At 35.0% G+C, this 15,433-nt stretch overlaps 1 protein-coding gene across 1 annotated transcript; it reads right to left on the bottom strand.

Annotated features, from left to right (window-relative positions):
* Window positions 1-2,079: 2,079 nt before the first annotated feature.
* On the bottom strand, window positions 2,080-8,794 carry tfa (transferrin-a). Its single transcript, XM_059563887.1, has 17 exons — window positions 8,652-8,794; window positions 8,395-8,546; window positions 8,201-8,303; window positions 7,858-8,034; window positions 7,285-7,420; window positions 7,147-7,202; window positions 6,849-7,009; window positions 6,392-6,539; window positions 5,887-6,035; window positions 5,698-5,794; window positions 5,569-5,589; window positions 3,718-3,879; window positions 3,446-3,596; window positions 3,271-3,338; window positions 2,944-3,131; window positions 2,560-2,722; window positions 2,080-2,403 (listed from the first exon to the last, which is right to left on the bottom strand). The coding sequence occupies exons 1-17, from the start codon at window positions 8,686-8,688 to the stop codon at window positions 2,378-2,380; spliced, it is 1,995 nt and encodes a 664-aa protein (XP_059419870.1). The 5' UTR covers window positions 8,689-8,794; the 3' UTR covers window positions 2,080-2,377.
* Window positions 8,795-15,433: the final 6,639 nt, after the last annotated feature.

The following is a 15,433-nucleotide window of genomic DNA, read 5'->3' as shown; positions in this document are numbered from 1 at the left end:
GTCTTCTGCTGTTGTAGCCCATCCGCCTCAAGGTTGTGCGTGTTGTGGCTTCACAAATGCTTTGCTGCATACCTCGGTTGTAACGAGTGGTTATTTCAGTCAAAGTTGCTCTTCTATCAGCTTGAATCAGTCGCCCATTCTCCTCTGACCTCTAGCATCAACAAGGCATTTTCGCCCACAGGACTGCCGCATACTGGATGTTTTTCCCTTTTCACACCATTCTTTGTAAACCCTAGAAATGGTTGTGCGTGAAAATCCCAGTAACTAAACAGATAGTGAAATACTCAGACCGGCCCGTCTGGCACCAACAACCATGCCACGCTTAAAATTGCTTAAATCACCTTTCTTTCCCATTCTGACATTAAGTTTGGAGTTCAGGAGATTGTCTTGACCAGGATCACACCCCTAAATGCATTGAAGCAACTGCCATGTAATTGGTTGATTAGATAATTGCATTAATGAGAAATTGAACAGGTGTTCCTAATATTCCTTTAGGTGAGTGTAGGTCACACTTTTGATGTAGGTGAGAGCTCTGGCGCATACTGTGACGTTGGCTGCCTAAACACCCGTTTGTCTCACTTTACATACAAACATGCAAATGAAGGTTTTCGAAATCTCCACTCTGGCAGGAGTTTTTAGAAAGAAACTGTTTCAGAGGCGAATTCTCCGCTTGCGTGTAAACGAAGGGCGCAAACGAAGGGAAATGTCTCCGTTTTTAAAATAACCTGTACGTGTAAACGGGGCCTCAAATATATTGAACTGAGTTCCGAAAATTAACGTCGGTCTTACGGGTTTGGAAAGACATGAGGTGAGTCATTAATGACATAATTTTAATATTTGGGTGAACCAACCCTTTAAGTTTGTTAGCCTTTTTGCTATGATGCTTGCTATGCTTATACAACAATAATTGTATCATTTTTAGTTTTTACTCAACAAACACGAGATCTAAATTCACCATAATATTTTGCTTTGCAACAAAACTGTTACAAGTTCAGTTATTATTTCTTTCCATCAGTTAGGTTAAGGTTAGGCCCTGTTATTAGCCAATAGAATTTTCAAATCTGTTTAATTATAATTTAAATCGGACTACTTTTCAAATTGTATTTCATAAACCAACATCTCAGACATTGTGTCAAAACGTTATGGGGTTTAAAATCAAACAATGACTTTCTGTTACAGAACAGGGAATTGATTTCATACCTGTCCACTGTAGAGGACAAACACGAAATCATGTTTATCAGACATTTTGGGAGACGCAACAAGTGAATATGGAAATAAATTATTCATTAATATTCCTATGAAATATTAAATATTATGATTAAAATATTGCCAATTATTACTCCAATTGTTACTCCAAAATAGTTGAGAATCATCTTTATACAAATTTTGGTAAAAAGAAATCCATGCTGAAACCCAAAAGTTATTGGTGATAGAAAAAAAATCCAATTGTTTTTGCCTATACATATAATTTTATGTTTCTTGTTTTAACAACTGAGTCCTAGTGTCCACTACAGAGGAAATAGCATTACTTTTTTTCACAAAAGGTTTTATTTATTTATTTATTTTACTATTTATTTCCTATGTACTAAACAATGTGATGACATGAAAAAAACAACTAAACTCAAAAAGCTTTTTTTCTGGAAAAGTGTGTTTGTCAGATGTTCTAATGAAGGATTTGTGCAATTGAGAAATATGATTTTCTCTTTCACTCATGTTTTTATAATCAAATATAACTGTTTGTGCAGAATTTTGTGGAGGGGGTTTTTAGGGGGGGAGGGGGGTCGCTCGAAGGGGGTCTCGCTCAGGTTGTAATTCAGGGTGTCTTGTCTCAGTGTCTATGTTGGTTACGGCCCTGGTATATAATGTGTGTGTGTGGTTATTGCCTGAAAGTTGCAAGAGAAATGCAGTTAAATTCCTCCATAAATTACAATAACACTTGACATGATATGAATAGCACAGCTACCCCAGAAGAGTGTGCATACATTCAACCATTTCTTATCTCTATAGTGGTTATTCTGTTGTCATTCAATCCTCAGAATGTAATCCTGAAAGACTCACAGACATGGTTTTGAGAATAATTTTTTTTTCTTTTTTATTTTTTTTTTATTTCAACCCCTGTGGTAATAAAACAGAAACTTGCTCACATTGTAACTTCATGCGTGTGAACAGTTTGATCATCATAGATTTGAATTTGATATTAAGATATGAACTGCTGCATAACATGAACATTGTGTTTTCCTCATGCTGGTAACTTATCAGGAGAAGTAGAGTGATTCAGAAATGTAGATTCTTATTTGGGAGAAACATGCAAGATAAATCTCAAATGGCTTGAATTTAGTGTGTATTTCTTTTAGGAACTTGACTAACAAATACAAATTTACATTGTGCATGCCTTGACCAGATCTGTGAAGAAAAATTGAACAAATCAATACATTGTAAGCGGACACTATTTTGTAATTCAAAAGACATGGCTATAAAACTTAACATTTATAACAAAATCCGTTTGTTTTGACTTAGAATTCATCAGATATTATAGGAAATCATAGACACACTGTATACCTGGTTTACCCTGGACAGTCGTGTAGGTCTTTTCAATCATGTCAATGTACTTTTGTGTCAGGAATTCCTTTAAAGTTTGAGTAGTCTCCTGAAGACATTTAGTGGAATCAGAGAAAAGGAGGTTTCTTTCACCCTCTGACTTAAACAGCTTGTCTGAATTGGCCTGAAACATAGGGAAGAGTATTCAAAACTAAGACAAATGACTTTGCAGACAAAATGCAGAAACATATTGAAGTTAAGAACCTGGTCTGGTGAACTGGACCAGAGAGTTACTGAGATATTAACAACCTGCGCTATCAACATTCCAACAGATCAAATGCAGATTGTGTGAAAGAAAAAAATTAAGATGACAGGAAAATCTACACAGAACTGCAATGAACTCACTTGAGCCTGCTTCAGAACGTTCACCACATCTTTGCGTGCATCTTCTCGGGTGATCACAGCATGAGCTGGCACTTTGGCAAGATTACATCTACTAAATTCAGTGTGTTTTACTGTTGTATCTGGTAATTCTGGACAGATCAGTTCAAAATCTTCTGACTTCATACCCTTAGTCCACTCTGGTCCTTTACCTAATCAGATATAGATAAAGAGAACGAGCCATATCAGAAAAAAAAAAATATTTTTTTCTGTATATATAAAATAATATATATTTAAAAATGTGACACTATGAAAACTGTAGTTTTATTAATCAACACAAACCACACTAACCATCAGTGTAATCCCCAACAATATTGTGCTTGATGAAAGCAACTTCACCAGTTTTTTCTACAAGACACCTACAAGAGAAGAGAGATTATATTCTGCTTTAGATTATGGAGTGGAGTCAGCATTTTAAAAAGCACATTTTCCTTTCAGTTACACTGTGTGAGATATGGTCCAGTACCTGAAAGCCCCATCATAGCCATAATATATTTCTTCAGAAGAGGCTTTGCACTTGCTCTCATCTCCCACTGCCTTCCCACTGCCTTTACACAGTTCACACATGTTTGACTGAGGATCAGCACCAGGAGCGCAGCCTTTACTGAAGAATTTGTCTGAGAAATGAAGAGAAAATGTGCTATTTTATGCGATTACAACAACTAGTTACAACAACTGTGTGATCATCCATAGAAAAAATCATTAAACAACTGTGAGTGCATTTTTAGTAATACTCACATAGGGTACAGCCAGGTGTTTGGCCACATATGGCTGAATCTGGGACTTTCCAACCAGCATTGCGGTGTAGGCCAGTGTGGCATGACTTTCTTCCTTCTAGGTTTTTCCAGGTTACACCTGAGCCCTTCCGCACCACGGCCACAACATAGTAACTTGAGGCCTCTGTGCACATCACAGAAATGAACTTTAAACATCCGTTCAGACAAAAAAACTATTACTATAAAGATAAAAATAATGATAACAGTATTAGCACCCACACCAATGAATGATAATGTTCTATTTATTGTAAGCATGCACTGCAGTTTTGTTGTCTTACACTTTAAATGCTATTTTTATAGTTCATCAACTGAAAACACAAAATGTTTTGAAAGTGATTCCAATTATATCTTTACTATGTGGCATTATTGTCATGGTTGTGGTGTGGACTCTTTTATTTATTTAAACTCAAACAGGTTTGAAAAAAGGTGAGTAAATGGTGACAGAAGTTTTATTTTGGGATGAACTACCCCTTTAAGAGGGCCGGAGCTACCTATAATGCCTCGGACTTCAAGGCGGGGCCTCCATAACCGTCCACCAGTCAAGACAGCAACAAAATACTAGCCTCTCTGTACATTGGATATAGTTGAATTGTCAATCACCTGCAATTAATCCAATTAATGCCTTAATGAACTTCCTTATGGAGCTGCGAATCAAAAAGCTAGCTGTACTTCTTTGGCACGCAAAGAAGTACAGCTAATGCAGGTGTGTGAGTTGTCGTCATATATTTTGGAGTAGTTGCAATGTATCATAAATATAACCTTGTTCTCTCGATCAGCATCATTTCTGGACAGATCATTAACCGCTTTATTACGAATATAAAAGAGCACGAGTGGCATTGATCCGACACTTTGAATTTGGGCGTATAAAGAATGACATCGCAGCAGGAGCTGACTAAAGTAGCTACTAAAGTAATTCAAAGTCAAAAAGCAAACATACTACAACATTTTTTAATGTTTCAATAAAGGAAGTCAAATGTGAGATCCTCTAAATTCTGCTGATGATTACATTACTGTTCTAACCACTGATAAAAGCACTGATGTTCATTTACTTATGTGGTATTCAGGAACTGTGAATAAGTTACAGAAAAAATTATGACAATAATATCATGGCTATAATAACATCCTCAACAAACAAAAAAAGAGAATACCATAGATAAAATTTGATTAATATGTATAACGATTACCGGTCACGTAACGTATGGACACATTACTATTTTTAATGTTTTTGAAAAAAGTAATATTCAGCAAGGATGTGTTAAATTAATTTTAAAAAGTGGTAGGCTAGTAAAGACTTATATTGTCGTAAAAGATTTTAAAAAAAAAATGATTCATCAAAAAACCTTGAAAAAAGTATCACAGATTATAAAATAAATATTAAGCAACACAACTGTTTCTAACATTGATATTAAATCAGCATATTATAATCATTTCTGAAGGATCATGTGACACTGGAGTAATGAAAATTCAGCTTTGCCTTAAAGAAATAGATTATATTTTAAAGCTTAGTAAGTTAGAAAACCATTATTTTGTAATAATATTTAACAATATTACAGTTTTCTTTCTATATTTTTGATCAAATAAATCCTATATATATATATATAATTTTTTTTTAATTAAATTTATAAATAAAAAAAGATTAGTGATCATATTTGTTTTAAGTGATTTTATTGGGGGTGGGGGGCCCACAACATGAATTTTGTCTAGGCCCTCCAAATGTCTAGAACCAGCCCTGAAGACAGGATTAGCAGACCAATTTTCATAGAAAACAATTACAGACCAGTGCTTCACAAAAGTGAAACTATGTAGTACTTACCTCCACCGCCATCACAGCTTTCTGGAAGAAAAAAGTAAAGAGAATTTTAGGTTTCATCAACAATGTAAATTTTGACAAACAGGCGGCTTATGAACTGTTTTATGAAATATGAGATGTGTTAATTCTTACGTTGGTCACTCTGCTCAACCATTACTGGAACTAGGCCACACATTCCAGCAATATACACCTGGCCACCATCAACTGCAAGGGCATCTGCTTCCTTGCGCTTTTAAAGTCAAGGAGAAAATCATTTATATTAACAGGTGGACAGCGTATAAAAATAATTAACATCAGCCAGTCCATGTGACCCAAACATACCATGATTTTCATGATGCACTCATCCACAGATGATGCCCTTCGGCACTCCATATGAGGAATCTGTAAACTGTCACACTTCTGTTGCTCTGCATGGCTAATGGTACACCATTCAATTTTACCGTCTTGAGGTGGAGCTGGTGGGTTCCCAGCTGATAAGAAATTATACATACAATATGCGATCATGTTTTTAATCAAGTAAATGTAAAAAAAAACTATATACTCAAGGCACCAAATGGCCTTTGACACCTAGATCTCACTTAAAATGTGGCTTCTGCAAACACATGATTCTAGAGCATTTCTTACATTTTAGTGGATGTATTCAGTCAGTACATACAGTTCATACAAAAAAGTCTAAAAAGTATACATATATTTTTAGTAACGAATAAATGCTAAATAATTCAAATAAATGTTGTTTCATGCATGTTTATTTGTGATTTAATTGTCCTAATACTTTTTAGGGACCCTGTATACATTCAAATACATTCTTAGCATAATTGTGTGTCACCTCTAAGGGCACGCATGGCCTCATAATGATCTTCTTTCAGGTAGAGGAAGGAGTCCATGATCTTGGGAAGCTCAATCAGATCAGTTGTTTTGTCTGAGAACATCAGGTCCTTTCCGCCAAAAGCAGCAGAAGAGAAAAGATCTGTAGCCTGTTGAGCACAACAGCTGTATATTCAAATTTGGCTTTCAATGTCTTCTGAATGTATTTTATTATATGGTTAAATATCTAGATTTGGTATTACTTTAGTAAAGGGATTAATTTTTTGCTAATAAACACTGCAAATGGATTCAGCTACTCAGCGGAGTTTGTCATCGTTACAACCTTTAAATAAAGTGTGACCCTAGATTTAGATCAATATTACTCCCTTTCTTAAAACAATGACAGGGCCTTTCTTCAGTAATAATGTAGTAAAGTGAAATTAAACATTACGGATCCAACATTCACTGGACTGGCATACCGGAATCTGTTTAAGGACTTTATAAATCTGCTGTGAATCAGCGTCCTTGCGGCTGATGACAGCATGGTGAAGCTCTTTGAGGAGGTAGCAGTCCTTGTACTCCTCAACGCTTTTCCTGGTGCCATCCATGCACAACAGCTGATAGTTCTGCATCTCGCTCGCTTAAGAATTCAGATTGGACAAGAAGCTTGTAAATCAGCAGCCATGGAATCATAACCTCCTGCCACAACTCTTAATATCTTTAACAGTTTTAAGACAGTCAATAATATTTTAGATTTTGGTAAAAGATATTACTCACGTGGGATTGCATCGTAACACATAAAGGCAACTTGTCCATGATCACTTTTCAAGCACCTGGAGAGAATGCATGAGTTATATTTTTATTCATATGTAGAGAAGACAATAGAATCTGAGGGTGTGTTAGTGTGAGTCGTACTGGAAGGCTCCTCCATCACCAGAGTACTTTTCGCTGTCTGAGCAGCTGCAGTCACCCTGGCAAGCTTGACACAGGTTTGGGTACAGTGCTTTCGATATTCCAGGAATGCAGCTACTTGAAAAGAATTGTGACACAGCTGGAGAACACAAAAAAACACAACAAAAAAACTGTTACTGTATTGTGAAATCTATGCTGCTTTCAGTTACACGAATGAGTGGATAGCCACTATAGATAAGAAAATCTACAAGAATAAGTCTCCATAAGTGCAGTAAAAAGGTCCTCATGGTTATGACAATAAATTAAATAATAGATTGAAAAAATATAATGACAAATACCAGTTTACAACATTAAGTATAACAGACTGTTTTAGATCAAATTACTATGCGGCCGACACTGGAGGCCTTGTACACTGAAGTAAAAAATGATTGGGTCTGCTTTTATTTAAAAAATATGGTGGACGCAGAGTTGCCATGGATGACGGTTAATATTAGGAAATACCAGACCACTGAATACTGATATTTTAAATTCCTATGTAATAATAATTCACACAATAATGATCTAGCCACAACTAACCCTTCTCAAGAGGCATGTCATCAGGACCATCCCAGAGAATCTTGTTTTGTGCAACCAGTCTTCCAATGGGAATAGTCCAGCCTCCAGGGCTTTGATAACAACTGTGGCATGAAGTCTTTCCTTTGAGATCGTTGATGCTGAAGTCTTTCTTGACCAAAGCCACAGCATAAGAACATTCTTGAGAAGAAGTGGAGAAGAAAGAAGGTGAAGAGAATCAAAAACACATCTTTCAGAAACCACTGATAAATTTAAAGATATTTAGAGACAATTGAATAATGTGCCGAATGATGATGCTTCTTCCAATATATTATTAAGAGAAATAAATATCTCCATAAATATTTACCAGCTTTATTACTCTCTGCAATGATAGGATGGAGGTCATAATTTTTGAGTCCCGCTAGATAAACATGTTCTCCATCTACAGTTATAGCATCTGCATCACCAGTCTGTGAATCATAGACAATTTTTTTTAAATCTTATTAATTAAACAAAACACCCAAGGGTGAGAGAGGTAAAATAATAAGCATGTTTTATTACCTTGATGCTTATCATGCACTCAGTTAGAGAAGATTTAAGATGACACTCAAGCTCTGGATATATGGTGGCAAGGTGTTGGCATTTTTTCAGTTCATGCTGTGACTTCACACACCATTTGACTTTTTGAGCACTTTCTGAGGGCAGTGCCACAACTGCAAAGAAAACAACAGTTATAGTTATTTATCCAGTTGAGCACAATGATTAAATGATTAAGAACTGAAGAAGAAAATGTCAAAAATATCAAACATGGCAATTACCAAGGCACGCCAGCAACGAGATGAGCAGGATGTTCATATTAGGCCTTCACCGGGGATCTTTGGCAGAGAGAGACAGCAGAGACGAGACTTTTTATAGGAGATCTGGAAGCACTAGTGGGTTGGGTCAGACAAACACAAGACTAGAACATCATCATCAGCGTTTGCTCATGATTTCTCAATATCTGCTTGTGCAGGCTATGTGCCAGTTCACATTTAGCAGTAGACATTTTCTATCATGGAAATTCCCTTGTGAAGGTAATGTTAAATTCAAACATTTGTTAAAAATAAACATTAGCTATCTTTTTTGTACAAATTAATAGTACAGTACAATACAATTATACTTTACATGCACCTAGAAAATTGGGTACCACTTTAAATGAGGGAACACCATTCTCTGTTAGCTAGTTGCTTATTAGCAGGCATATTACTAGCATATTGATTGTTTATTAGTACTTATAAAGCACATATTCTAGATCCCTTAACCCAAACCCATAACTAAACAGACCTACTACAACAACTAACTTACTATCAATAAGCAGCAAATTGGGAGTTTATTTAAAGTTAATAGTGAATATGTGTTCTCTGATCTAAAGTGCTACCAAAAATTACATTAAAAACAAGTGACAACTTGCTCTAACCTGACATATATGAAAAATACCACAGTTCAACTAAAGTTTAACTTTTTAGTTAAAATATACAATCATTATACAGTTGACACTTAAATGTCAGTAAATAGGCCTACTTGAATTGTAGTTTATGCAACTTATAGTTAAGATCAAATCTGTGTGGTAATTGGCCATGATTTCTTCTGCTGTGTGTATCAACATCAAAGTGTGTTTCAAGTTACTGCAAGCTAAACACAGTCTGCATTCAAATTCTTTACATGCTCCTTAACATGATTGACTCATTTAGTAGAGGATGGCTGCATTTGGAAAGACATTTGCTCAGAGAAAAGTGTTGTCTCTGTTCCAAGACCATTGTGTTTGTGAGGCAATCAATGGACTGGTCCATATTTGTACATTGTAAATATTACTCAACGCAAGAGTGTAAAGTACAAACTGATGGACGTTCAGCAAAGTAACCAAAAAGCCTTTTTTGGGGGTATGTCAGAAGTGTAATGATGTCCAGATTAAACATTGCAGGTACCAGTATCTGCTACTAAATCACTAAAATCACACCAGTGTTTGACTGGTGTTGCACAACTCTGGAATGTCCAAAGATGGCAAAGGGGGGGCTGCACCAAAACCAAATCTAGGTTTAAACAAGTTATTTCAAATATTAGGCTACTCTTCTTTGGTTTCATATGGTTTTTGTTTAGTTACAAATTAAATTTAAATGTAATGACTATAAAATATGTTTATATATATATTTAACTAATTTATAACAGTTTTGTGAACTTTAAAAAAATTAAATAGTAACATAGGTATTCCTACACTTTTCTGGGACACTTGGGGACACAAATTTAGCTCAGGAGAATTCCAATCGCTTGTAGATGTTATCACACTTCGAGTGGAGTTCATTTGTGGCAAAATTCTAATGAATGGGTATGTTTTGGAAAGGCACATACTTCTCAATAAAAGATCTAACAGCTTTATGTTTTTTCTGCATGTTGATTACACCACTTGAGTTTGGTTGACATTGTTTTTAACAAGCAGTGACGGTGTTTTCATATATTATCATCATTTAAATTCATTCAAATTACATTATTATTAAATCTTCTTATTTAAAATCTTCTTATCAAGAATTCTTTTAATGGCTTTTTTTCTGTGACCCACTTAAAGTATCAATCCATTTTCAACAAACTTTGACTTTAGAAGTTCCAACCATCTATCTCATGAACTCTGACCTCGGACACTCTGTTATCTGGATGAGATAACAGACAGGCTTCAAGCAGACGCTTCATGATGCATTGTCCAGGGATACTGGACCACTGCATGAGGAGATCATACGTCGTACTCACAATGATATGCTCACAGATGGCAGATCATGAAAAAATTGCAACATGTTTATAGGAAAACTGACGATAAGCATCTGCATATCCTACTCTTCTCCGTGCATGTGACATTTAGGAAACTGGGGTTGTAGAAGTTAAACAGAAATATTTCTGGAATCCTCTGACATCGATATTGAACTTTGTGCAGGAAAACATACTAATTCTCTAACAGTAAAAAGAGTGGAATACGGGATTATTGGAACATTTTAGTTCATGCAGGTTGGTTTCTGAGAATGAACAGAGATGACTGAAGTCCAGCTTCCTTATGCAACCACTTCAATAGTGTATTGGAGCACTTTTTAGGATCTGAGCATGCAGTTATACTGCGGTGGCACTAATACCACACACAGAGTGATCTGTGCTGACCGATTAATAAGTGTGAGACTGTCAAATCTCTCTGCTTTGATTATACATTCCTGAATATTAGTAGAGCTGACATGTGTCCCATGTCCTAATTTCTGTGGTTGACTGACCTGACTATTTGACCAGATACAGCTACTTAACGTGGCCCTGGTAGCAAAAGTTTAAAGGTTATAGGCCTATGTAAGCATTAAAGAGCTTAAGCAAAACTGTAGATAGACATTTTATAAAAAAAAAAAAAAAATCATAAATGGTGGTTGATTCCTTTAAAATTTCATCTGCATGCATGACTAGAGATTTTTTTTTCACCTAATTAAACATGAATCTGTGGCTTAGCGCTCAGATTTGATGCATAATTTACTGTAGAGCTTTTCATTATTTTATTTGCTGAGCACTGGAACATTTTATGTTTATTCAATGCAAGTAAAGGAGAACTGGTATGTTTGATTTTAAGGTTTGGTTAGCTCATGGTTCTGCTGCTGCCTTCTTGACATGATTTAAGAAAACATTGTGAGTGGGGTTGGCTGGAGATGGTAAAAACTGTTATTATTAATAGTTAATATTAATGGCACAAACAATCATAATTATATTAATTGTGCTTGATTAAAAATAGAAATTTCCTATAGATACTTACATAACTATTGATTCTTTTAACACTAAACATAAAACACGGTAAACTTAAGTTTAGTGTTTAACACACACACATACATATATATATATTAATAAACAATTGACAAATGCAGCAATACCATGCTAATAACATGGTAACATTTGGAATTTCTTTCACATCCGCTCATTAATGAGAAGTTGATGATCAGATAAAATCTGGTTTAGTTCTAAAATATTATGATATGACTGTTGTAAAATAAAAATTATTTCTTAGTGTAAAGATTTTGAGTGCATTGTGATGGTTAATATGGAATTTGCCTGTTTTTAAACTTCAATTTGCACTTATTTGCACTGTCAAAAATTATTTTTTGAATCAACTTACAAAACTTTGTTACCTGCTGCCTTCCTTAAAAATACATTTCTTAATGAAGTAACTTCCTTTTGAAGTAGAATCTAGCTTTAAAAAGCCAAGTCAAAATAATGGATTTTCGTAGTTAACTCAAGTATTATTTACTTGTCGAGTCAACTAATGTTGTGTTGAGAAAAGTGAAATCATGTCAACTTGAAAAATATTTGTTAATTAAACTTAATGAGATCAGTTAATAAAACTTACACATATTTGTTAGCCGCTATTTTTTTTTGGTTAAGAAGACTTTTTTTTTTTTTCATCTGTTAACTTAACGATTAAGACATTTTTTTCATCCACATTTTAATTTATTCTTACTTCTTACAAGCAATTTGCTGTCAGAGATTGAAACTGATAAACTGAAAATGTATAGAGTCATCAAATATAAACAGACATCTGAAGTCTCAAACAGACACTAAAGTGTTTTGTAAAGACTAAAATTTTGGCAAGGGACTGCACAGTAAATATTTTTAAAATGATTCACATTTCCACAGATTCTGTAGGGGTTCCCAAACTTTTGCCAGCCATTATACTTGTTTTGAGGACAAGATGCTCTTCTAAAATGAGAACAACGTCAATGGTTTCTTTTGGAAGCACTTCCCATTGCTCCTCCTCAGTCACAATCAGGATGCCCACGTCAATTCCCTTCACTAATTCTTCTATTTCATCAGATGGCTGAAACAATCTGCGACAACAACAACAAAAATAATAAATTCTGTACATACAATTATAACAATTTAATCAATATAGAATACTGGTGTAGTAATACATTTTGTGTGCAAAGAAAACAAAAATGACTCAAAACGACTTTATTTAACATTTAATATTTTGGATTAAAGACTATTCTGACTGTGTACTTCTTTGGGTGCTTGTCTGTAGTAGCCATGCCTGACAGCAGCTGCATTTTGAACCACTTAAAGGCTAGAAAGAATAAATTGATTAACCCCCATAATAAATGTGTGTAACAGAAGTCAAGCCTTGGAGTAATGAGGGCATGAATAACCCTCTCAAAGTTCTTAAAAGACAGAAAAGACTTCACTTTTGACAGTGCTCTTAGAAGCAAGAAACTAGATTTGACCCCAGAACTGACCAGTATTTCAAACTTCAAAGCACTTTTCAAATAGACTCCCTGGTTTTTAATCAAGGTTTTATGTTTTGGGACAGAGGGTCAAGATTAGTGTCATTATATGACTGATTTTTTGTCAGACAATATTTACAGATTTCAAAAGCAAATAATGATATCTCCACATTATTAGTATGCTATTTTTGTAACTTCATTTATCAGCCTCTGACTCTCATGTGACACATAAATTCAGTTGCAAGTTCACAATCACATTGTCCCTTTTAACCCCACACACCATTAACCTGACTCATAGTGAATATCAGATTTTAAAAATACTAAAGTTGTGCAAGGTCTTTAAACCACTAAAACTTTACTTAACAAAATTCCTTGATGATCTCTCATTCAACTAACCACCATCAAGATTTAGATAAAGAAATTGCTCAATGTGCACCATAAAAAGTGTTTAAACCATATCTGACAAGTAACATGAAAAACGTTGATAGCGTGATTAAACATCTCTATTATCTCTCTTGCCTTCTATTGTTGATGCTCTTGAACTTGTTACCATGCGGGAAAGTTATGTCAGTGCCTTAATGCATTACCCTGAGAATCATGTTGGAAAAAAAAATCTATTATTAAGTTATTAGCAGAACTTTAACATGGAAATTGTGCAATAACAATTGATAGTAATATTAAACTGCACATATTTCATAGTAAATGATTGCCTCTTGTTTATCATTTATTATTTCTGGTGTTGGAGGTGGTAGTCTAACAGTGAAGCATCTGGAACAGCAGTGTTAGATTGTGGGTTCATTTCAAAGTATGCTATTGATTGGTAGAGAATGGAGTTCACTGCAGTTAGTGGTTCAACACAACGTGTGATTTCACCCTTTTACATTCAATAATGACACAGAAAGCTAATCACAACCTTAATCAAAGTTAAAGCATGAACAATAACACACACATGGAAAACACTGTTATAAATATTGTTTAAAATAAAAATTGATGTATAAAAATACATTTGAAAAGGGACTTCAGATTACATTTTCACTTTTTCGGCTTTTTTGGCATTAAGTTCAATTCAACTCAATTCAAGTTTATTTGTATAGCGCTTTTTACAATACAAATCGTTACAAAGCGTAGAAAATTACGTTTCTACAATATTTAGTAGTAGCTTATCAGTGGTGACTGTGAGTTTATGTGCATATGACAGGATTTTTCAGAACAATTAATACAAGACTTAGTCAGCCAGACGATGAACATTATTAACAGCAATTATTATATGATGCAGTCACACTTGCAGCAAAATTTGTTAGTTCTGTTGTTGTTTCAGGGTTAGCATTATCTGGGGTCCTCTGAGGGTCAGCATCATCTCTTCTCAGGTGCTCTGGATCCAGACTGGAGCTTGTGTAGATCCTAGTTACCAAAACATAGAAACAATAGAGACATCATTAGCATAGCTGCTGTTCCAACAAAGTAAAATTAATTAGTTTAACCCAAGCTAAAGAATAAGAATGCACATTTGATCAGATACAACTACACTCACAATTTAAGATACATTATTCAAATGCTTGGCGAAAGAGATGCGTTTTTAATCTAGATTTAAACCGAGAGAGTGTGTCTGAATCCCGAACATTATCAGGAAGGCTATTCCAGAGTTTGGGAGCCAAATGTAAAAAAGCTTTACCTCCTTTAGTGGACTTTGCTATCCTAGGAACTACCAAAAGTCCAGCGTTTTGTGACCTTAGGGAGCGTGATGGGTTGTAACGTGGTAAGGCTAGTTAGGTACGCAGGAGCTAAACCATTTAGGGCCTTATAGGTAAGTAATGATAATTTGTAACTGATACAGAACTTAATAGGTAGCCATTGCAGAGACTGTAAAATTGGGGTAATATGATCATATTTAGTTAGGTCTCTGGCATGTCTGCCAGCTCAGAAAAGCAGAAAAGAAAACACACCAGTTTATTAAGGGGTCTGAGTCTGAAACGGTGTTATCCAGTGATCTTAATCGGTTTCTTAGTTAATATTTGAATAAGATCAACTCCGAGCCATATTCAGAGTCCAAGGCAACAATTCACATCTCTTGTGTCGAAACACCCCATGGAAAAGTCCTAAAGAATTATACCCACTTGTGGAAAATGGGCATTTGATGTCCCCTTTAAAGCAAATATGAAATTAGATTAATCAGAACTTAATAGAAACCTGCCTCTCTCATGCAGACACAATACAAAAAGCAAAGAGAAGGAGCACGGCAGACATGAAAACATTAAGATGAACATGGCAGTCAGAACATTAAAAGGGAAGATTAAAAGTTTAAATACTGAAAACAGAAACTGAGAATCAATGTGACA

Source organism: Carassius carassius, chromosome 12 (assembly GCF_963082965.1).
Source record: "Carassius carassius chromosome 12, fCarCar2.1, whole genome shotgun sequence".
Classification (NCBI taxonomy): domain Eukaryota; kingdom Metazoa; phylum Chordata; class Actinopteri; order Cypriniformes; family Cyprinidae; genus Carassius; species Carassius carassius.
Note: the sequence above shows the minus strand (reverse complement) of the source record. Positions and strands in the feature narration are given on the sequence as shown.